This window comes from Lepus europaeus, chromosome 8, assembly GCF_033115175.1.
Source record: "Lepus europaeus isolate LE1 chromosome 8, mLepTim1.pri, whole genome shotgun sequence".
NCBI classification, from domain to species: Eukaryota; Metazoa; Chordata; class Mammalia; order Lagomorpha; family Leporidae; genus Lepus; species Lepus europaeus.
The window spans coordinates 53,205,472-53,231,236 of record NC_084834.1 but is presented as its reverse complement, the minus strand read 5'-3'; the positions used below and the strand labels follow the sequence as shown (position 1 = coordinate 53,231,236).

The 25,765-nt window shown below is 38.4% G+C and overlaps 1 protein-coding gene across 2 annotated transcripts in view; it reads right to left on the bottom strand.

Moving 5' to 3' along the window:
• Positions 1-4,921: 4,921 nt before the first annotated feature.
• The window catches only part of ANKRD50 (ankyrin repeat domain containing 50), a 57,632-nt gene continuing 36,788 nt past the window's right edge, over positions 4,922-25,765 (bottom strand). For both annotated transcript variants that reach the window (XM_062199660.1, XM_062199661.1), the window contains exons 3-5: positions 24,744-24,973; positions 10,680-14,227; positions 4,922-7,955 (exon numbers count right to left, since the gene is read on the bottom strand). In XM_062199660.1, coding sequence (XP_062055644.1) covers positions 10,683-14,227; positions 24,744-24,973 — 3,775 coding nt within the window. In that variant the 3' untranslated portion in view covers positions 4,922-7,955; positions 10,680-10,682. The remainder of the gene's footprint in view (positions 7,956-10,679; positions 14,228-24,743; positions 24,974-25,765) is intronic.

The following is a 25,765-nucleotide window of genomic DNA, read 5'->3' as shown; positions in this document are numbered from 1 at the left end:
ATTACCACAAAACAATGTTATTAGAAGAAAATAGTGAGAATGTCATCATGATCTTGAGATAGGCAAATATTTATACAACAGGGCACCCAATACTATAATTATTAAAAATATTAGATTTTATAAAATAAGAGTTGCTAATCAATGTAAGCTATATAGGAGTGAAAGGGCACTGAGAAGACATGTGCATTGAATATATTATGAAAAGAACTTAGGGGCTGGCGCCGTAGCTCACTTGGTTAATCCTCTGCCTGCGGCGCCAGCATCCCATATGGGCACCAGGTTCTAGTCCCGGTTGCTCCTCTTCCAGTCCAGCCCTCTGCTGTGGCCTGGGAGGGCAGTGGAGGATGGCCCAAGTGCTTGGGCCCTGCACCCCATGGGAGACCAGGAGGAAGCACCTGGCTCCTGGCTTCAGATCTGCGCAGCACCCGGCCGCAGTGGCCATTTGGGGGGTGAACCAACGGAAGGAAGACCTTTCTCTCTGTCTCTCTCACTGTCTATAACTCTACCTGTCAAATAAATTTAAAAAAATAAAAAAAGAACTTAAATCCAAAATACGAATGAATTCACACAAACCAAGAAACCCAAGTGTATAAAAGTGCAAACTTCTCTCAAGATGGAATATCCAGATAGACAATCTAGGTAAAAGTGACTAATTTCATTAGTCATCTAAGAAATGCACATTCACACTTCATTTTTTCTTTTTTTTTGGACAGGCAGAGTGGATAGTGAGAGAGAGAGAGAGAAAGGTCTTCCTTTGCCGTTGGTTCACCCTCCAATGGCTGCTGTGGCCGGCGCATCTCGCTGATTCGAAGCCAGGAGCCAGGCGCTTCTCCTGGTCTCCCATGCGGGTGCAGGGCCCAAGGACTTGGGCCATCCTCCACTGCCTTCCCGGGCCATAGCAGAGAGCTGGCCTGGAAGAGGGGCAACCGGGATAGAATCCGGCGCCCCGACCGGGACTAGAACCCGGTGTGCCGGCGCCACAAGGCGGAGGATTAGCCTGTTAAGCCACGGCGCCGGCCGACATTCACACTTCAATGTGCTATTAGTTGCAACCAGACAGAATGAAAGAGGGAGAAAAAAGAAGAAAATTAAATAAAGTTGTTGGCAATGATATGAAACCCTACACATTCATGTATGTGGCTGGTGGGAGTAGAAATTGATAAATTCACTTTGGAAAACTGCCATTATATATTAAACCAGAGCCTACACATACCCAAAGATCCAGTGATGTCATTCATATTATTCAAAGGAAATGCATGCATAGGGACACCAAATATATTGAGTGTATATGTATGGGGGTTAAGAGGAATTTGGATTACAAGGGTCAGAATGTATTTAGATCAAAGAAAGAAGTTCTATATGTGGCACAGTGGGGTGACTAAAGTTCACAATATCCTATTACAGATTTTCCGAGCAAATAGAAGAGAGGAGTTCAAAGGCTACATTCTTGAAATAATAACAAGTATGGGTAAACATTAATTACACTGATTTGATCAGTATGCACCGTATACATTTACATAAAATTATAGGTAATCAAACACATGTTTTTAGAAAGTGTTTGAGTAGATGGAAATACCTGATTAGATCATCACACATTGAATAGTCTACCCCATAAATATATACAAATAATAAAAAGTACAAAATTTTGCAGTAGTCCTAAGAGCCAAAAAACTGGTAAAAATACAAATGCTCATTAGTAAAGTGGATTTTAAAAACTATGTGCCAGGCCAGCGCAGTGGCTCAACAGGCTAATCCTCCGCCTTGTGGCACTGGCACACCGGGTTCTAGTCCCGGTCGGGGCGCCGGATTCTGTCCCAGTTGCCCCTCTTCCAGGCCAGCTCTCTGCTATGGCCCGGGAGCGCAGTGGAGGATGGCCCAAGTGCTTGGGCCCTGCACCCCATGGGAGACCAGGATAAGCACCTGGCTCCTGCCTTAGGATCAGCGCAGTGCGCCGGCCACAGCGGCCATTGGAGGGTGAACCAACGGCAAAGGAAGACCTTTCTCTCTGTCTGTCTCTCTCTCTCTCATTGTCCACTCTGCCTGTCAAAAAAAAAAAAAAAAAGTATGTGCCATTTACATAATGGAATACTATGCAATCATCAGGAAGACAAAGCAATACTCATATAGAGCAATGAAAAATGAGCAAATTCCCACCATACAGTGTGGGCAGATTCCACAAGCACAGTGTTAAGGAAAAGGAGCGAGCACAAGAGAAGATACAACGTTTGATTTCATCTATATAAAGTTAAATTAATGAATACCAATCTATGATAACGAAAGCACAGCAGTTTTCTTTGTTGGTGGTAACTTCTGGAAGTGGTAAGAGAGGTTTCTGAGAGAAGCTTATGGCCTACACCTTGGACCAGCTGATAAACAGGCCATTTTGTAAATTTATAGGACAGCAACTCAGGATATTTAAACTTTCTTGTATGCATGAGGGAACTTCAGAATTTTTGTAGAAAAATGGAATTAAAAGTGCAAAAAATTGAAAACTTGTGGATAACTTTTGCATAGTATGCATTTTCCATGAACTTTTTCAACATCCCTTCTATGTACTACTTCAAAAAAATTTTGCATCAAAATAAGCATATTTTTTTAAAACTCATTTTCCACCAACTTTTAGAAGTATCCTTGTATGGTAGAATTTAATGTAAGTTTACAAAATGGGACACACACACTCCTATTAAAAATGTAGCATTAATTCTATCAGATCATTATATTAGTACTCACACATACAATCAAGAATAACAAAGCTACAAGTACATGGGGATCTTCTAATTATTACATATAAATTCTGCTATTACATCTTTTTTTGATTGATTGATTTGAAAGTCAGAGTTAGAAAGAGAGGGAGAGACAATCTTCCATCTGCTGGTTCTGTCCATTGCTGGCTACAACAGCCAGGACTGGGCCAGGCCAAAGCTAGGAGCCAGGAGCTTCATCGTCTTCTAAGAATATGGCTCTCAGAGCTAAATTTTGCCAGCATGGTAATGATGCAACATGAGAGAGGAAATCTAAGCATGGTTTAAATTTCAAATGAACCTATTTTGATTTCAGTATAAATTTCAAATGAACCTATTTTAATACTTGGTACTTTTCAGTTTTATTACAATAGCAAGAGTGCTAAGTAGAAGTCATATACTGAAAATGAGTGCACATATTTGCATAACAAGCAAAATTTTCCCAGCATATGTGTTAGTCTGAAACGTTCCCTTTGCTAGGTCAAAGAAGTGAAATTAGTCATTTCCAAGTTCTCACAGTGTTTCCTTAGACCACTAGCTAGAAGACTCCATATGATTTTTAGCCATTCAGTTGAAATTCTTTTATGCATGCTATTCATTTGCTTATTTTTAAGAATTTTTGAGAGGCAGAAAGAGAAGAGAAAGGAGTAAGAGTGAGCACTCCCATCCACTGATTTACTCCCAAATGTCTGCAACAGCTGGGGGCTGAACTGGGACGGAGCTGGCCTGAAGCAGGGAGGTGTAAGCTACCCAGGTCTCCCACATGGGAGGCAAGCACCCAATTCCTTGAGCCATTACTGCATCTCCCACAGTTTGCACTGGCAGGAAGATGGAGTCAGGAGCCATAGAAAGGAATTGAAGGGCCGGCGCTGCGGTGTAGTGGGTTAACGCCCTGGCCTGAAGTGCAGGCATCCCATATGGGTGCCAGTTCTAGTCTCCACTGCTCCACTTCCTATCCAGCTCTCTGCTACGGCCTGGGAAAGCAGAAGATGGCCCAAGTGCTAGGGTCCCTGAACCCACGTGGGAGACCTGGAAGAAGCTCCTGGCTCTGGATTGGCACAGCTCCAGCCGTTGCAGCCAGTTGGGGAGTGAGCCAGCGGTTGGAAGACCTCTCTCTCTCTGCCTCTCCTCTCTCTGTGTAACTCTTTCAAATAAATAAATCTTAAAAAAAAATAAAAGAAGGGAATTGAACCCAGGCACTTGGATGTAGGATGCAGGTGTGTTAATCAGCAGGTTAAATGTTCACTCCATCCTTGTGTTTATACATTCTACTAATATTTTTTACAGTAAGTTTTTTTTTTTTTTAACCATCCACTGGTTCACTCCTCAGTTGGTGCAACAGCCAAAGCTGCGCCGATTCAAAGCCAGGAGCCAGGAGCTTCTTCTGGGTCTCTCACGTGGGGTGCAGGGGCCCAAGGACTTGGACCATCTTCTACTGCTTTCCCAGGCCACAGCAGAGAGCTGGATCAGAAGTGGAGCAGCCAGGACTTGAACCAGCGCCCACATGGGATGCCGCCACTGTAGGTGGTGGTTCCACCTGCTACGCCACAGTGCTGGCCCCATAGAATAAGTTTTTTTTTAATTTAATCTAACATGTTAACGTAGAACACAATTATGGGAATTACTATAATGCACAGTAATTACAGAAGTATTGTACAGAAAATACCCTGTTGACCTTTTCGATGCCTCTCTTTGGAGAAACACATTTTAGAGCACATTATACATGCCTGTGTGTTTGTTGTGTTCTGGGGCAGGAAACAGAGGGTTGTGAAGTGACTCACACAAATTTCATCTAGAAAGTAAAGGGCTGTTTGCAATATAACCCCAAAATATCTGGCAGGGGTGGCCGGACCATGCTGATGACCCAGGAGCACACACGTACACACTGTTTCGGATAAGTGCAATTCTCACAGGCATGGAACCAGCCATGTGAGAGCCCGAGGAAAAATCCTCATGGAAACTTTAGCAAGATACATTGTGAACTCTTGCTTCCCTACCTTCCTTTGGACAGGGTTCTATCTCATTGTTGGACAGTGTTCTACCTCATTTTTTTCCTTGTAAAATGTTTCCAAATTTCTTGCTTCAATACTTAAAATATTAAAACAACTGACAATTGTTTTCACTATAGCATATCATACATGTTGTACGGGTTAAGGATAAAATTAAAACAAGATATCCTCTGTAAAGCAAATATATTTATTATGCACTTTCATATACATAGGGATTTTTTGCATAATATAATACAAGGAATAAAATAAAACCTTTACAATGTGAAATTCAATGTACACTTTAGGCTATTTATTTACATACCCCAAACCCAGGGAAAAATAAAAAGAAAGCCTTTGTCTGCAACTACTTTGCTGAGAAGTATAACTGGACTACATTAAGCAAAACAAACATCTGCACAGCCAAAATAACATAGAGAAAAGTATTTACTCCTTTTTTTTTTTCTTTAAAGTAGTGAATTATTTTTAGTGAGGATTCCGGTGGTGGTGGGAGTGAGGACAGGGGACAAAAGATACTGGCTGTACATTGCAGTACACACTGACTTCCAGTCAATTTTCCTCCCGAAACCTTTCCTAGGAACACTCAGATTTTTATCTTTTATTACCGTATTTTTATCACCTCCTTTATTATCAACTCACGCCATTTAGGGAATGGGCACACAGATGGAATGTTACAAAAACATTATAAGCACATAGCATCTTAAGTTGTGTAGTGGCAACAGCTGATTTACAAAATCTAAACATTTAATTTCAAAAATAGCTATTTAGAAGTTTTATATTTTGGGGACTATTTTTCATTTTTTTTAATGGAGCAAAGTCATTTTCATTTACGGTATCAAATTCTCCACAGAAACAATGAAGCAAAGCAGGGCATATCCTGCACCCTTGCCTTCCTGAACCTAACTGAAAGTCACTTATGTTCTAGTCCAAAACATAATTTATATAAAAACATCCAGAGGAGTTTACTTTTGAAAATTATATTTTTTCAACAAGATCTCTTCCTACTAACTGTTTCAAGCGTAATACAGAATGGATATGAAAACATTTAGCTCTGAAAAACATAAAATCCCTTATGCAATGAATCTTAACTTTGCCCTTTGGCCACAAGGTGCAATTTTGTAAAAACAATAAAATTAAATAAATACAATGACAATAATTCAAGATTAATAGAAAAACTGGCAGCTTTTAGGGTTCTCTTTCTAAAGAAAAACACAGCTAATAAGAAACTACAGCTTCATCTTCTACTTAATGTAAATGTGCTGTATTTGAGATATGACTTAAGTTGGTTCTAAAAACAGTATGTGTTCATATCTATTAACAGAATCATTAACACTTTTTAAGGCTGCTTTGCAAGAGTCCCATTAAGTGTATTTAATAAATGTCCCATAGGGACAAGAATTCAATACTTGAAACATTCACATTCGAGTTTTCAATATTGCTATGTCATCTTAATATTGATTGAACTTATCAACTTATCTCCTAGTCCTCATTCTTAGATGACACAGACAAAATGAGTTTTGCTGACTTTAAGAAACAAAAGCATGAAACACCTTAAACAAAGATTCAAGTGAAACGTTTATGACATCCAATCACATATTTCCATGTCTACGAACAACGATATCACCTAAGCGCCCTTCATAGCCACAGATGACATGACTGACCTCTGACACCAACAGAGTCTACAGATTTTTTCCAGTAGTAGCAATGGTTTTGTGCTCAACCTCCAAATTCTCTTTCCTCATTCCTCCTCTTTATCAACAGTACATAGGAAAAACAAAAGTTCTGGGTTCTGTGAATCAGCAGACCTCAAAGATCAAATCCAAAACCTTGACTTCTAAGCACTATGGCAAGCCTTCCAGACAAAGGGACAGCTCACTTAAGCTGGCTCCTCTGGTCTAGGCTATACACAGGAGGCCGAGGCTATGGCTCATGTGCTCTTTTGACCAATTTTATTTTCCTTGGTAATAGAATTTTCCTGTAACTCTGGTATGCAGTCATCCTGCGTACAAATGTCCAAAGAAGAAAACAGGAAAGAGTATGTGGATAGAAAAGTGCAAATCCATCACTATCATCACATAACAATAAATAAAACACTTGTGCTGGCGGTGGTGTCATCTGAGAGGGACAGCACAGATTACATTCATCAAGAATATTCATCCAGCTAACCATGAACATCAACCCAACTGATTGTGAGAGGGGCTATTTTGGACACACAGTGATTTACAAAATAGAAATAGGTGTGAGAGAGGCAAGCATTAGTGTTTATGCTGATAAATTATATTTTATTTATCTGGGAGGAAGAGACAGGGCAATGAATTGTTCAGGGGTCAAAAGAAATCTACCCTTAGACACACAGGTGTATCTCCCTCTGTACACACATGCAACTGAGGCATGGCTTTGGCCCTGAGAATTTTCATGCCTCAAGAATGAGTCTATATTCTTGGAGATGCAGTGAGATATTAGTGGAAAGTGAATAAAATAGGACTTTGTTTTGCCTATAGTCTGATTGGTTGGTTGGTTGCTGTGACATCTCTAACTAGAGATGAGGCGGATTCCACTGGGAAAATTCAGATTTATACTATTTAACTCAGCTCCCCAAACTAGTAGCAATTATTAGTTTTTAAATCTATCAGGAAACAATTCTTCTCACTTCAATGTGGCATTTATACAGAAACTCATTTTTGTACAATGCTGAGGGTGTAGTGAACATGAAACAGTTGCAAGATTTGTTTTATTGAGCAATATTTTTAAAGATACAGAAATAGGCCATACATTACAATGCAAATGTGACTGAAACAGTATGCTTAACTCTTGCCACAAAAAAAGAACAAAATAAATACTAGGAACACTGCCCTTTCATATATATTTGACCATGGCACATGCACATTTATCAAATCTTAACTTAAAATATTTTATTCAATTTTTTTCAGCTTCTCTCAGGGAACTGCAGTATATACCTGCATTTTTAAAAAGTGCTTATTCTTGTGTAGTGAGTACAAAGCACACGAAATGAAGTATTTTAAGCACAGAGGGTTACACTGAGAAGGCAGCCTTACTATTTAGGCACATTACAGTAATCAAAGTAACTGTACTGCAGATGTCACATTCTTCATCTGTTTTCCAGCACATCAACAGGCATTTCACGTCTTCATCCAGCAGCTGAAGAACTACTCCAATCACAACGTCTTCTGTTTCACAGAATGGGAAACTAATGCAAAAGAAAAAAAATTAATTTTTCCCCCAAAGAAAACTTTATTTAAGGAATAAAAACGTCCTGCATTTCATAAGCACAACTTTAGGAATGTGGTGATTCTTCCCACCATTCCCAGCCTCTCACCCCTCCTCCTCCCTCTCCCTTTCCCAGCCCCATTCTCCATTAAGATACATTTTCAATTAACTTTTACACAGGAGGCCAACTCTATACTAAGTAAAGAGTTCAACAATTTGCATGAAAAAAAGAAAAAAAAAAAAGCGTTCCTCAACAGTGGAGACAGGGCTGTTCAAAGTCATTGCATCTCAAAGTTAATTTCATTTTTTTAAGAAACTTAATTTACTTTAAAGAAGCACAAAAACTAACTTTCTATATTGTACTTATATAATTACATATAGCTTTAAGACCTTAGGTAAGAATACATATATTTATTTACCCCGTAAAGCACAAAACATATTTGTCTATTAGAGGCTCATTACAGTGTTTTACTTTTTAATATATATTTAAACTTTGCCTTTACAAAAGTTATCAAGAGAGTTAGAGGATTGTACCATCAGAACTAAATATTTTTATTTTTTTTTTTACTCTTTTAAATATTTATTTATTTGAAAATCAGAGTTAGAGAGAGATCTTTCATCCACTGGTTCACTCCCCAGGTGGCCACAATGGCTAGGGCTGGGAAAGGCTGAAGTCAGAAACAGGAGCTTCATCCAGGTCTCCCAAGTGGGTAGCAGGGATCAAAGCACATGACTCATTCTCCATCGCTATTCCCAAGTGATTAGTAGGGAACTGGATGGGAAGTGGAGCAGCCTGGATAGGAACTGGCACCCATATGGGATGCCACTGTCACTGGCAACAGCTTTACCCACTATGCCACAATGCTGGCCCCATAACTAACTACTTTTAAATGAGCCACATTTGTGTATGCATTAAACACTTTATGAAAGTTATTTCTGAGTGACATTTGATTGGCTACCCATAGCTTCACAGGAAAAGATGATTATCATAAGATGACAAGGAGAATTTATTGATAATATTTCATCTACCTTATCCCTAAAACATGTTCCCCCCAAGACAAAAGAAACAAGAGAGACTTCAGTTTGCTTTCAGAAAGAGCACAATTTCTTTAGAGGAAGAAAAATGATTAGGCAAAGTGGAAAAAAAAAAAAAGTAGTTATAAGATAAACCAGTTAGCAAAGATTCCTAATGTTCAGGTTGATCTTCAATATGGGAAATATGCTTGTGAAAGAGCACCAATCAAACAAGAATTATATACTTACTTTCCTACTAACTTCCCCTACATAATCAGTGAAGTATCCTTTGTAGTGGGGAGAAGAAAACATATTTTTATTTCAGAAATACAATTTTTATTTCATATTAAATAAATGGGTTCTACATACTCATCTTGCGAATACATTTATTTATTATCTTTCACCCTTGAGTGAATGTGTATCTATGGGCTGCAAGTCAAATGTCATTCAGAAATAATTTGTATAAAGTAGTTAATTCATTCACCAATGTGATTCATTTTAAAAATATTTAAGTCTAGGGACAGGCGCTGTGGTGTAAAGGGTAAAGCTGCCACTTGCAGTGCCGGCGACCCATATGGGCGCTGGTTTGAGTCCCAGCCGCTCCACTTCTGATCCAGCCCTCTGCTCTGGCCTGGGAAAGCAGCGGAAAATGGTCCAAGTGCTTGGGCCCCTGCACCTGTGTGGGAGACCTGGAAGAGGCTCCTGGCTCCTGGTTTCAGATTGGCTCAGCTCTGGCTGTTGCAGCCCAATTGGGGAGTGAACCAGTGGATGGAAGACCTCTCTCTCTCTCTCTGCCTCTCCTTCTCCTTTCTCTGTGTAACTCGAACTATCAAATAAATAAATACATCTTTAAAAGAAAATTTAAGTCTGATCATACAATCCTCTAACTCACAATAACTTTTATAAGGGCAAAGTTTAAATATACATTAAACTTTTCATCTAAATACAATGGACCTTAAATACCTATCTTGTCAATGTATCCATTTAGCAACTTTTACAGCCATTTTTGGTGTGAGAAAACACCACTTTGAGAGATCCGTCACAATGAAAATTGTCTTTTACTGATTAAATCTTTAACTTCTTTCTGGATAGAAAGGAATGCATTTAGTATTTGCAAATTACTTTTTACTGGTGTTACTATTAATATCTTCTAAGCAATACATGTATTTACACCAAAAATATGAGTACTACAGGCATAGACCCCCCTCTCTATCACCACCAATTACAAGGGGGGAAATGACTGCACGGACAAGAAATCTTAACTGGCATCCATAAATTGATAGTCATTTATTGATTCATTCATTCAATGACTTTTTTACTGAGAAACTACCACAAGTTGAAGCACTATTGCAGATACCTGGCATTGATATATGGCATTGAACACAGAGAAAAATCCCTATCTTCACAAAGCTTACATTTCAGCTGGGGAGACAAATAGTAACCATAGAAATAAAATATACAGTTTGTTCGCAAATAAGTGCTTTGAATAACATAAAGCAAGAAATGAAAAATGGGAGTGGTAGAGGTGGGAGCATTCAAATTTACAAGGATGATAAGCAGATGCCTGGTTGATGAGATCTGAATGGGGATTAGGTGATGAGAGAATCACATATATATTAGAGAAAGGAGTATTCTAAGCATAGGAAACTATACTTTTGATATTTTAACCTTTATATCGACAAAACATTACCTTTTATAATGGCGTTTCCTTTTTATAGTTGAAGCTAGGGTCTGAACCCTCAATCTGAAGCTTCAGGGCTTGTTTAAGGCTTAATTCTGTCTCTGAAGGATACCCTTCTAACACGTCCTGATGCCCTCTGTCTTGTATTGTTCGGGGAACTGAAACCCTTCCGAGAAAAACCTGGTTGCTCTGAAGGTGATAGTTCGGATTTGTCATTATTCCATTTCTCTTCTTCTGTTCTCCACTTTGTTGATGAATGAGAAACTGCTGTTGGGATCGACCAACTTCCGGTTGGGTTGAAGGTATCACAATCTTGCACTGAGATTCTGCAGGCATTTGTTTAGGTGGTGCACTGGTCCCAGATTTGGCTACAGGTCCTCTTTTATCAAACTGAGTCATTTCATATTCTAATACCTTTGGCTGTGAAGAATTATTTTGCTTAGCTTTTTTCCCAGCCGACCCGGATTTGCTGGAATTTTCTGATTTTCCCCCTTTATTTGCTTTAGTTGACTTCAAGCTGGGCTTTACTTGACTCCATTCAAACTCACTGCTTGGGGAATTATGACTCTGTCCCAAGGACTGTGTTGTGGAAGAAGGGGACACGATTGACTGTCGACTTCTACTGCGTGGCAATGAATGCTGCTGAATTTGTTCTGTAAATGACAAGCTATGGAAGCTATCAATTGGCACTGTCTGAGCAGTAGCTGTCGACGAAGTAGTTCTTAAGGATGAATTTTTTGAGCTTTTCAGGGAGTTATTTGACAGCGATGACTTCTGGCGATCAACCGTAGAGTCTGGAGATTCCGAAGGAGAGCTGAAGGCATGAGCTGGCCCGTTAGGCAAACCACGTAATGAAGGCTGCATCTCCCCTCCACCTGTACTACCAGAGCTATTTGATTTAATTGTTAACGACTGCATTTTTGAAGACGCTGACTGTAGAGGTTTTTGCTCCATTGTGTGAACAGGGGATGGGGAACAGCCATTCAAACTAGATGCACCATATTTTTCTAATAATTTAATTATTTGGGAATGCCCATTTTTGGCCGCAACACGCATAGCAGTGCGTCCAAACTGGTCAGCATGGTTAGGATCAGCACCCTGCTCTAACAACACCTGCACAACATCAATGTGCCCTTCCTGGGCTGCAATGCAGAGTGCAGTTGCTCCCTGGTTACATGTGTGGTCAACGACGGCACCATGCTCGATCAGAAGCTGAACCACTTTGACATGGCCCTGCCAGGCTGCAGACTGCAAAGCGGAGCGCTTCTCATTGTCTGCAGCGTTGACGTCAGCATGGTAGGCCATGAGAACCTGCACCATTTCCATGTGGCCTTGCCAGCAGGAGACATGAAGCGCTGTCCTTCCTTCAGCATCACTTGCTTCTACGTTGGCACCATTTTCTAAAAAATATTCAGCCATTGTAAGCTGGTTTTCCAAGGCCAAGATATACAGGGTGGGCCTACCATCAGCATCTTTGTAGTTAACATCAGCTCCATGGCTAAAGAGCAATTCAACAATGTCCCTGTGTCCTTCTAACGCAGCAACCCGTAGTGCGTTTCTCCCGTCATAGCCTCTCTGATCAATGTTGGATTTGTTTTCCAACAATATTTGAACACAATCATAATGGCCCTCCTGTGAAGCCAATATGAAAGGGATTCGGCCGTCATTGTCAATCTCATTTGTCCTAGCACCTTGTTCAATAAGTGCTTCACATATTAATCTGTGGCCTTCAAAGGCTGCCATGTGCAAAGGTGTCCATCCAGCATCATCTCTGTGGTTTTCATCTAACCCTCTATCTAGCAGCGTGCGTACCACCTCAACATTTCCTTGTGCTGAAGCTATGCTCAGGACAGTCCTACCTTCACTGTCAATGCTGTCCACAGCTGCTCCCCAAAACAAAAGCGTGTTTACTACTGAAGCATGGCCCATAGAAGCGGCTGCTAAGAGGGGCGTACGGCCATTGTTATCTGTGTGATCCACATCGGCTCCCCCCTCTAGAAGCAAGTCAACCACATCCACGTGTCCTTCGTAGGCGGCTACCAGCAGTGGAGTCATGCCATCTTTATCACAATGATCTACTTCAGCACCTCGGTCGATTAAGAGGCTCACAACCGATGCGTGCCCTTTACTGGCAGGAACACACAGCGCAGCCACAGAGAGTGCAGTCCTGCCATCGACATCCTCATGATTCACTTCTGCTCCGTGGTCCAGCAGATGCTCCACAATCTCTCTGTGTCCCATGTAAGCTGCTGCTATCAAAGCAGTTCTACCTTCATTGTCAGCTTTGTTAACTTCAGCACCGTGTTGTAGAAGATTCAGTACAATATCCTCATGTCCTCCCCACGCTGCTGCTCTTAGAGCTGTTCGGCTATCCGCATCTGCACAGTCCACTTTTACGCCAGCATAAAGCAGTGCAGAAACTACCTCGGTATGACCACCCCAAGCAGCAGATCTCAATGCTGTCCAGCCATCTTGGTCAGTATGATTAATATTTGCTCCACATCCAATCAAACAATTAACCACCTTGGTATGTCCTTGTCTAGCAGCTAGAGTGAGTGGTGTATGTCCATGAGCATCTTCTACCTCTAAATCTGCTCCTCTAGAGACAAGTAAATTCACGACATCAAGATTACCACTGTAGGCCGCATTAGCCAATAACGTTCTCCCATTTGAATCACACTGATTTACTGAAGCTCCATTATCTAATAATGTCCTTATGGAATCCTCTCGTTCTAAGGCTTGTCGGACTATGCATGATGTGCGATCATCCTCACTGTTGACATGAGCACCAGCTTTAACCAACAGCTGCAGCACTTCTTGTTCCTTGGGTATTAGAGTAGACAGCGAGTCTCTGACAGGTGTGCCATTCCAAATCATCCACAGCGCCAACTCAGCTGTCTCTAACTGCAGATTTGAATTAATTAAGTGCAATGCAAATTCTTGTGCTTCCAGTGGTGTTAAATTCTTGGCTTGACAGGTATAACTCATAGCTAACATTCTGTGTCCTTCTGCTGCGTTACATAAATACTTCTGAGTACAGTGCTTCACATCTAGAAGCCACTCTGCAAAACTATAGTGAAACAGTATTTTAGTATTTCCTAGTCCATCAACAAGCAGTTTGGAGAGGACATCCAACTTGCGTTGAAAGTCTTCTAAGGTCAATGACATATTTTTGGTCCATACTGCGTGATACAATTCTGTTATGGTCAAAGGTCGGCAGGCTGCAAGGATGACATTCAAAATAGGCTGAACCTTTGCAAACTGTTTTCTTACAAAAAGTCTTTGGCACAGCCAGAGGTACAGACCATTTAGAGTTCCTGGGATGTCTCGAATTTCTCTCAACATAATAAAATTTTCTACTACTCCATCTAGCACTCGTTCTAGGTAAAGAAAGCACCCACTGCTTTTAATGTGCAGCTGATTTAGCATCTCTGCAGTTTCTTTTGTGAGGTGTTGTCGCAAAGCTTCTTCTTGATCTAAACGGTGAAGAATGTACTGCTGAACATCCTTGACAATATACGCTTTCCGAAGGTCATCCAAGCTTATTTTTCTAAAACCTAGAAGAGACAAAAAAGATTATTAGTTGAAAAGGACTAGAAGTTGTGGTCTCTTCAAACAGAATGTCTTTAATAAACTAACAATCAATTAATGAATTAATACTAATAAATCAACATTCTTTACTATGGAAATCAGTTTTCCTTCTATACAACATGGCGACAGCAAAAGATGATTCCATTTTCCATCTACAAATAGTTAGCTCTCCATATTGGGTTCCTTATCTGGAGATTCATCCAACCGTGGGTGAAAAACATTAAAAGCTGCATCTGAACAAATGAAAAAGTTTTTCCTTGTAATTATTCCCTATACAACACATTATGACGACTGTTATACAGCATTTACATTGTATTAGGTGTTACAAATAATCTGTAGATTATTTAAGGTATATGGAGGGTGTGTATAGGTTTTACGCACATACTATGCTATTCCATATAAGAGACTTCAGCATTGACAGATTTGAGTTTTCATGAAGCGGTGGGCGTATTCTGGAATCAGTTCCCCAAGGATACAAAGGATGATTGTATTTCTTATTCTCTTAGTTTGCTTGTGCCCCTCTTAAGTCTCCTATAAGAGATATTCACTAAGCATTACCCAGTCTTAGATATCCACAAAAGTACTTTAAAAAATTATTTATTTTATTTGAAAGGCAGAGAAAGACAGAGAGAGATCTCGCATCTGATGGTTTACTCCCCAAATGCCTGCAACATGCAGGCTGGGCTAGTCTGAATCTAAAAGCTGGCAATTTGATCCGGGTCTCATGTGGTGGCAGAGCCTCACACACATTAGCCAGGAAGCTATATTTGGGAATGCAGCCAGGACTTGAACTCAGGAACTCCAATAAGGTATGTGAACATTCCAAGTGGCATCTTAACTGCTGTGCCAAACAGCTGCCTCCACAAAAGCACTTGAGATCTTCTGAATGCTCCAATGATTACTGAAACAAAAAACAAAACCCGCACAACAACAGAAAACAAAGCTTTCAGGACATATAACACATAAGATTTGTTTTTGTGGGATGATCTTTTTCCTACAAATATTTGTGCCTTACATGTGAATATACATTTGGCTGTACACAAGTCTTATGAGACTGAATATTTATCTCCAATTAGAATACTATCTGTCACTGCTTTTAAGTACATTATTTTACATCATATCAAATGAAAATAATAAATATGAGGCTGGACCAATTAAGATGCAACTTAGCTACACCATGTTCATAGAAATTCAGCACTGCAAAAACAAAGCAACTTAACAAAATTCAAATCAACCTAAAATATAATAGTTACAGCTGTTTGAAACTCTAAGTTCTTTTAGAGGAAATCACAATTCCATTTTCTGCAAACAAAAATTATTAAATAGTTGAGTATTCTCCTTACAGAAGAAAAAATTGTGGAGTGGAGGAATTCACAGAAGCACAATATGACCTGATCTGCATTTTGAAGGGCCATTCTGATATTACTAAAGAGGTAGACTGGAGTGAGTCAAGAGCAGAGGCAAAGTCTTTAAAGAGTCTGTGATAAATGGTAGATAAGAACCACAAAGGGCCTGAATAACCATGGTAGCAACAGCAAAGATAGACAATGGCTCTTGGAATTAGTGAGAGCTAGATGGTGTAGGGTTTGGTGAATGCCGAAAAGTAGAAGCTGACATTACCTCCTGGTTTTGCCAACAGTATTGAAAACAAGACCACTGAAGAATAAACAATCGGGCTGGAAAGAAAACTGATCCATTCAATTTTCTGATAATAAGCTTGATGTACTTAGATGAACTAAGCAAATAGGAAAAAAAAAAAAAAAAAAAAAAAAAAAAAAAACCTCAACACTGACCAAGAATGAAACATAAGGAAATAGCAAAACTGTATAGCCCTAAGTCCATATAAAAATAACATCTATAATTTTTTTAACTTTTATTTAGTAAATATAAATTTCCAAAGTACAGTAAATGGATTACAATGGCTTCCCCTCCATAACTTCCCGCCCACCCGCACCCCTCCCATCTCCCACTCCCTCTCCCATTCCATTCACATCAATATTCATTTTCAATTATCTTTATATACAGAAGATCGATTTAGTATATATTAAGTAAAGATTTCATAAGTTTGCACCCACACAGAACATAAAGTGTAAAATACTGTTTGAGTACTAGTTATAGCATTAATTCACACTGGACAATACATTACGGACAGAGATCCCACATGAGGAGTAAGTACACAGTGACTCCTGTTGTTGACTTAACAATTTGACACTCTTGTTTATGGCGTCAGAAATCTCCCTAGGTTCATGTCATGAGTTTCCAAGGCTATGGAAGCCTCTTGAGTTCGCTGACTTCAATCTTATTTAGATAAGGGCATAGTCAAAGTGGAAGTTCTCTCCTCCCTTCAGAGAAAGGTACCTCCTTCTTTGACGGCCCATTCTTTGCACTGGGATCTCACTTGCAGAGACCTTTCATAGGTTTTTTTTTTTTTTGCCAGAATGTCTTGGCTTTCCATGCCTAAAATACTCTCATGGGCTCCTCAGCCAGATCCGAGTGTCTTAAGGGCTGATTCTGAGACCAGAGTGTTGTTTAGGACATCTGCCATTCTATGAGTCTGCTGTGTATCCCACTTCCCATGTTGGATCGTTCTCCCTTTTAGCAAATTGGGTATAGAAGGAACATTCCTCAACACAATCAAAGCAATTTATGAAAAACCCATGGCCAGCATCCTATTGAATGGGGAAAAGTTGAAAGCATTTCCACTGAGATCTGGTACCAGACAGGGATGCCCACTCTCACCACTGCTATTCAATATAGTTCTGGAAGTCTTAGCCAGAGCCATCAGGCAAGAAAAAGAAATTAAAGGAATATAAATTGGGAAGGAAGAAGTCAAACTATCACTCTTTGCAGACAATATGACTCTTTATTTAGGGGATTGAAAGAACTCTACTAAGAGACTATTGGAACTCATAGAAGAGTTTGGCAAAGTAGCAGGATATAAAATCAATGCACAAAAATCAACAGCCTTTGTATACACAGGCAATACCAAAGCTGAGAAAGAACTTTTAAGATCAATCCCATTCACAATAGCTGCAAAAACAATCAAATACCTTGGAATAAACTTAACTAAGGACATTAAAGATCTCTACAATGAGAATTACAAAATCTTAAAGAAAGAAATAGAAGAGGATACCAAAAATTGGAAAAATCTTCCATGCTGATGCATTGGAAGAATCAATATCATCAAAATGTCCATTCTCCCAAAAGCAATTTATACATTCAATGCAATACCCATCAAGATACTGAAGACATCCTTCTCAGATCTAGAAAAAATGATGCTGAAATTCATATGGAGACACAGGAGACCTCGAATAGCTAAAGCAATCTTGTACAACAAAAACAAAGCCAGAGGCACCACAATACCAGATTTCAGGACATACTACATGGCAGTTGTAATCAAAACAGTGTGGTACTGGTACAGAAATAGATGGATAGACCAATGGAACAGAACAGAAACACCAGAAATCAACCCAAACATCTACAGCCAACTTAGATCAAGGATGTAAAACCAATTCCTGGAGCAAAGACAGTCTATTCAATAAATGGTGCTGGCAAAACTGGATTTCCACGTGCAGAAGTTGAAGCAAGACCCCTACCTTACACCTTACACAAAAATCCATTCAGCGTGGATTAAAGACCTAAATCTATGACCCAACACCATCAAATTACTAGAGAACACTGGAGAAACACTGCAAGATATTGGCACCGGCAAAGACTTCTTGGAAAAGACCTCAGAGGCACAGGCAGTCAAAGCCAAAATTAACTATTGGGATTGCATCAAATTGAGAAGTTTCTGTACTGCAAAATAAACAGTCAAGAAAAGTGAAGAGGCAACTGACAGAATGGGAAAAAATATTTGCAAACTATGCTATAGATAAAGGATTAATAACCAGAATCTACAATGAGATCAAGAAACTCCACAACAACAAAACAAACAACCCACTTAAGAGATGGGCCAAGGACCTCAATAGACATTTTTCAAAAGAGGAAATCCAAATGGCCAACAGGCACATGAGAAAATGTTGAAGATCACTAGCAATCAGGGAAATGCAAATCAAAACCACAATGAGGTTTCACTTCACCCCAGTTAGAATGGCTCACATTCAGAAATCTACCAACAACAGATGCTGGCGAGGATGTGGGGAAAAAGGGACACTAACCCACTGTTGGTGGGAATGCAAACTGGTTAAGCCTCTATGGAAGTCAGTCTGGAGATTCCTCAGTAACCTGAATATAACCCTACCATACAACCCAGCCATCCCACTCCTTGGAATTTACCCAAAGGATATCAAATTGGCAAACAAAAAAGCTGTCTGCATCTTAATCTTTATTGCAGCTCAATTCACAATAGCTAAGACCTGGAATCAACCCAAATGCCCATCAACAGTAGACTGGATAAAGAAATTATGGGACATGTACTCTATAGAATACTATACAGCAGTCAAAAACAATGAAATTCAGTCATTTGCAACAAAATGGAGGAATCTGGAAAACATCATGCTGAATGAATTAAGCCAGTCCCAAAGGGACAAATATCATATGTTCTCCCTGATCGGTGACAACTAACCGAGCACCAAAAAAGAAACCTGTTGAAGTGAAATGGACACTATGAGAAACAGTGACTTGATCAGCCCTTGTCTGACTGTTGATGTGCAATTTAATACTTTATTCCCTTTTAGTATTTGTTTTTGTTCTAGTTAATACTATTGGTTGAACTCTGTAATCAACACACAATTATTCTTAGGTGTTTAAATTTAACTGAAAAGTGATCCCTGTTAAATATAAGAGTGGGAATAAGAGAGGGAGGAGATGTACAATTTGGGACATGCTCAATCGGACTTGCCCCAAATGGTGGAGTTAGAAATGTGCCAGGGAATTCCAATACAATCCCATCAAGATTGCATGTACCAATGCCATCTCACTAGTCCAAGTGATCAATGTCAATTCACAATTGATCACACTGATAGGTCTAAGAGTCAAAGGGATCACACAAACAAGACAAGTGTCTGCAAATACTAACTGATAGAATCAAAGAGAGAGAGAAAATCTATAATTTTAAATTACACACACAACTAAAATATGACAGAAACAATCTGAAAAACTAAATTGCTATTTTGAAAAAAAAAAAAAGGGTTTAAAACATGCCTAGAAAGGAACAGCAATCGACAGTTTCCTGTGAAGTGAAATGACTTGCGCCTTCAAACCTTTTCCTGTGTGTTTCTGCTTTCTTCTCTAGAAATTCATCAAAATAGTAAAAGTTGGAAAAGGAAGACCCATGGCATGTTGCTCATACAGTTATTAAAAAAAATACTCTCTTCAGGCATGGAAAGCCAAGACACTCTGGCAAAAAACAAACAAACAAACAAACAAACAAAAAACCTAAATGAAAGATCTCTGCGAGTGAGATCCCAGTGGAAAGAATGGGCCATCAAAGAAGGAGGTACCTTTCTCTGAAGGGAGGAGAGAACTTCCACTTTGACAATGACCTCATTTAAATAAGATCGGAGTAGGCGAACTCAAAATGCTTCCATAGCCTTGGCAACTCATGATATGAGCCTAGGGTGATTACTGATGCCATAAACAAGAGTGTCAATTTGCTAAATCAACAACAGGAGCCACTGTGCACTTACTCCTCATGTGGGATCTCTGTCCTTAATGTATTGTCCAATGTGAATTAATGCTGTAACTAGTACTCAAACAGTATTTTACATTTTGTGTTTCAGCGTGGGTGCAAACTTATGAAATCTTTACTTAATTTATACTAAATTGATCTTCTGTATATAAAGATAATTGAAAATGAATATTGATGCGAATGGAATGGGAGAGGGAGTAGGAGATGGGAGGGTTGTGGGTGGGAGGAAAGTTATGTGGGGGAAAAAGCCATTGTAATCCATAAACTTTACTTTGGAAATTTATATTTACTAAATAAAAGTTAAAAAAAAACAACAAAAATAATAAAAAAATACTTTCTTACATTACACCACATTTAAGTATTTCCATTGTGATGATGTACATACTGATTTACTTGAAAGATCATTTAACCTATGATAATTATGGTTATGAATAAATACCTAGATTTCTCATCCAATACACTAAAACCTCATGGTTGAAACATAAGATAATTAAGATGGACACACAGCTGAACCTCCACACTGACAAGTTTTGGTGCCTCAGAAAGGGATAAAACTGCAACAAAATTGGTGAGAGTCAGCTGTTTTCAAGGGGACATTTAAGTACTTATCATACATGACTTCTAAAACAGGACTGTCAGGTAGGTTATCCCTATCTTAATAATGAGGAAGTTAAAACGCTGAAAAGGTATCACAGCATGTTAAGTGACAGAACCAAGACTCTGTGTTCTTCAAGTTTGTGTTTTTCATTAAGATGGGAATGGGTACAGTATGTTGTGGGGGAAAAAAAAGGGGGTACTGAAAGGAAGGAAATGGGGACACAGAAGGAATTAATTCTACAAGCAAGTAGAGAATTTCGTGAAGAGTGGATTCAAACTGTTTGGCACTTACAAAGTGACTCTCCCCCAAATTGAAAGACTTAGTAAGAAGGATTTATATAGAAGAAATTATCTTCATTATTGATAATAGTTAATCTGTTCTTTAAAACAGAACTAAGAATCATTACTCAATAATTTAAGTATCTTGAATTAAATGTACTGAAAAGAATTACTGTTTAAAATTGCAACTTTGAGTAATATATATGTAATCCTTGTATTATGAACACAATAGAATTAAACATACTCCTATCAAAGCAAATTTACATATTTGCCAACAAGTGACAGTTCTGTTCCAAGTTCCATACTGCATGCTGATGGGATACAGCAGTGGCCAAGATGGAAGACCGCTATTGTCAGAGAGGCCATACGCCTGATAAGACACTAGTAAGTAAAGTAAAATAGAAACACATTTTAAACAGTAATGAGACACAAGCAGAAAACAAAAACAGATAGAGTATATACATAATTGGAAAGGCAAAAAAATAAGCCTAGAATAGCAAATACAGTCATTGTGTGATTGATATTTGGGCATAGACCTAAATGCAAAGATAGTAAAGCAGTAGTAAAAAGTATATCTTAAAAAAAAGAAATGTTGAGTGACAAGAATACAGAGAAAAGGGAAATCTCCTGTGTTGTTTCTCAGAGTATGAGTTATTTCAAGCATATTAGGTAGTGATTTGGCTACATTAATTGAGTTCAAATTGTACATAACCTATAACCCAGCAATACCAAGTCTAGGGTTATAATGTAAACTTTTATCACATGTGAATGGACAAGGATTTTCAGGTAGGTATTTTTTTTTTTTTAATACAAGTTGAGAATCCCTTGTTGGAAATTCCTGGGATCAGAAATGTTTCATATTTTGAAATATTTGCATACATATAAAGTTATATTTTGGGGTTGGGACCCAAGTCTCAGCATAAAATTCATTTAATGTTTCATATCTATCTTAAACATACAGTATCAAGGTAATTTTATATAATATTTTTTAAAAATTTTGTATAGAAAATAAAGTTTCATGTGTATAATTTTCTACTTGAGTCATTATGTTTGGTGCTCAAACTGTTTCAGATTTCAGGGAATTTCAGATTTAAAATCAGATTAGGGATACTTAACCTGTAGTGAAAAAATGAAGACAATCTAAATGTCAATGGAAAAATAAATAGGAGGCTTATTCATGGGAAAGAATAACTATACCTAGGTTAAAGCCAATGAACTAGATTTATAAGTGGCTACAGAAACAGGGCTAAAAAAAGTTGGCTAAAAACAAAATGATAATTATATAATATGTATGTGTATATATTTATGTATAAATATGAAGATTTATTTACTTGAAAGGCAGAGAGACAGAGAGGGAGAGACAGAGAGATTTTCCATCTGCTGGTACACTCCCCAAATGATCACTTGGGCCTGGAACTCCATCTGCATCTCCCATGTTGGTGGCAAGGGCCCAGCCACTCAGGCCATTCATTCTCTGCTGCTTTCCCAGGCACATTAACGAGGAGCTGAATCTAAGTAGAGTAGCACTAACTTGAACCGGCATTCATATGGGATGCTAGGGTTTCAGACAGCTTTTAAACCAATTGTACCACAATGCCACCCTCTTGCCCCTCCAACTTATCTGAAAGGAAGAGTTAGAGAGGAACACACACACACACACATTTTCCATCTGTTGGTTGCTGGTTCACTCCTTAAATGAATGCAACAGCCAGAGTTCCAATATATTTTTGAAACACTTACTATTCATTAAGGATTGTCCTGATCTTAAAGAGCTTCACATAAAATTTGTTAATTAACCTATATAAATTCTGAGAGAAAAATAATATAATCTTCATGTAACAGATGAGGAAATGGAGGCACAAAAAAATATAAGTTAACAAAAGTTCACACAACCATGAGTGAGAAATAATAAAATGGTGCATATAGTATTTCACTTAAGAAAATATGAGTTGAAACAATATAAAGTTAGCTAACCATATTGGTTCCTTGAATGAAGAAGATAAAGGAGTAGGTAACACAGACCATAAGGAGCTTCAACTTTACCAATGCTGACAAATTTAGTGCTATGTAATATTAGCTACTGTCACTTTAACTTCCACACTTTTTCCAATACATTTTTATCATTAACAATGGAAAAGAATACCATACATGGAAACTAAAGTGTTGCCACCAGTTCCAAGGGAATCAGAGACAATCAGATGGAATGAATAAAGGTGGCTTCAGAAAAACATTTTTAACTAATTAATGGAGTTTCATCATACTCTAAAATGTTTAAAACGTCTTGAAAGTGATAGCCCCAACTAACCACTAAGTTAATTAATATCTCTCCAATCACACTATAAATCTTGTGAGAGTTTCTTGTTTTACACTCTATTTTCTACAGGGGAAAGAAGAGTGCTTCACAGTCTAATAGGAGTAGCCATAACTTTATTACTGTAGTAGAGAACAAAAATCAGTAAGAAATTGGGAAAAGAAAAAATCACCAATCATGAACTTTTTTTCCTGTTTTTTTTTTTTTATATTTTATTTTATTTTTCCCCTCAAAGAAACCTTTTATTTAAGGAATACAAACTTTATGCATTTCATAAGTACAACTTTAGGAATATAATGATTCTTTCCATCACGCCTGCCCTCTCACCCACACTCTTACTCCTCCTCCTCCTCCCTTTCACATTCCCAGTCCCATTCACACTAAGATCCATTTTTGATTAACTTTATACTATACTAAGTAAAGAGTTCAACAATTTGCATGGAAAACAAAACCAAAAACTGTTTTTCAACAGTCAAGGGCTGCTCAAAGTCATTACATTGTGAAGTTAATTTCACTTCCTCTTTTATTTTATTTTTTTTTAGAAAATTTTTTTTTAGAAAATTAATTTTAAAGAAACACCCAAGAATATACATCCTTTGGGAGCACTCAGACATAGTTGCCATGGCTATTGAAGCCTTTTGAATCCACAAACTCTATCAGTATTTAGACAAGGCCATAAGCAAAGTAGAAGTTCTTTCCTCTCTTCAGAGAAAAGTACCTCCTTCTTTGATGACCACTCCTTTCCACTGGGGCCTCACCCACCACGGCTTTTCATGTAGGACATTTTTTGCCACAGTGTCTTGGTTTTTCCATGCCTGAAATGCTCTCCTAGGCTTTTCACTCAGAACAGAATGCCTTAAAGGCTGACTCTGAGGTCAGAGTGCTACTTACAGTGATTGTCATTCTATGAATTCACTGTGTGGACTGCTTCCCATGTTGGAGCATTCTCTCTGTTTTAATTCTATCTATTATTATTACCAGACAGTTAATCCTATCCATATGATCACTTTAACACTTAAGATGGTATTTTTACCACCAAGCTTAAGGGGATTTAGAGTCCCATGGCAAGTTACTAAACTGTACCCTTAGAAGTCTGTAGGAATGTATTCAGAACTATACAGTTTTATAGTTACAAATTTCATACACTTCATAATTCCAACTTTATGTACACAACAATGAACTTTTATACATTATATAAACTGTTCTCTCACACATCAGAAAAAGGTTAAAGAAAAAGGATATATTTCAAGAGGTATCAGTGCTATTAACTTTGTCTTTCATTGTGTATCAAGAAACATACCTTGCCATTGAATTTTTTTAAAGGCCTATTCACTACTCATAAGATTCTGTTAAAAGTATCACAAACTGGTCATAATAAATGCAATCGTAAAGGCAATGAATAAGACATGAAACATTCCTAATCTGTACTAAGGTGGTTAGGAAAAGAATATTAAAAACAAACAAAAATAATGTTTAAATGGCCTTGAAACATGCTACCGCTTGTTTTTAATGCAACTTTAAAAAAGTGCAGATGAGAATAGCTGATAGAAAAAGCAGATGCAACATTCAAACTTTTAACTGCTTACTTTTCTCTAACAAAGAAACATATATACTGGTTCATCAGTGAAACATTTGAGGATGGTAATAAGGTAATTATGCTTACCAGTAAACATTTTAGTAACAGCCTTACTCTGTTTTCGGGCAGAACAGAGAAGCAACAGCCACGGTGGAAAGAATTCATGGTGACCAGCTAAAAGCTCTGCGACGGTCCCAGACAGGCTGGTAGATGTCTGTTCACCTTCTGTAATGTTACACCCTTCATCAACAGAATCAACAAGCAGGTACAGGCTCTGCTGGGGCGGCTTCATTCCCAAAAGTGGGAGCAGCACACACCTGTAAAACACATCCACGTGAGCATCCTGAATGCTGCTGCCAAGGATGTTAGGGTTTATTATCTAAACTTTAGCATTCTTAATTGTAAGAGTTTTAAGGATAAAATAAAGGTTTTAGAACAAAAACCATGCATTTCAATTCCTTATGTAAATAAATAGTTCAATTCTTTCCCTTTATGTGGATAAGTAGTTCATATTTTCAACAGCTTTTCCCCCAATAAAGTGTGTTGTTGTGTGTGTGTGTTAATAATTCAAAATAATTAAGAAGGGTAATCAAAACTGGAGGAAACTATACTTCAATAATCCTTTCCTGATTTGTCAAGTGAGAGATAAAAAGCTTGCATTGTTTTTGACAAGGTTGAAATGTATTGCAGAGAAAAGCAAAACAAACTTTGGAAATTACCATAAGAAGAAAAATATTAAAGATTCTATGGAATTTAGAAATGTTTGATTATTTCCCTCACAAAATCGTGTGCTTTATAGTAGCCTGGCATACAAAAACTTCAGTTTAAAAGTATAGATAAACTATACTCTAGGTTATATTTGATGTTTTTTTTTTTTTTTTTTTTTTTTTTTTTTTTTTTTTTTTTTTTTTTGACAGGCAGAGTGGACAGTGAGAGAGAGAGACAGAGAGAAAGGTCTTCCTTTTTGCCGTTGGTTCACCCTCCAATGGCCGCCGCGGTAGGCGCGCTGTGGCCGGCCCACCGCGCTGATCCGATGGCAGGAGCCAGGTGCTTCTCCTGGTCTCCCATCGGGTGCAGGGCCCAAGCACTTGGGCCATCCTCCACTGCAC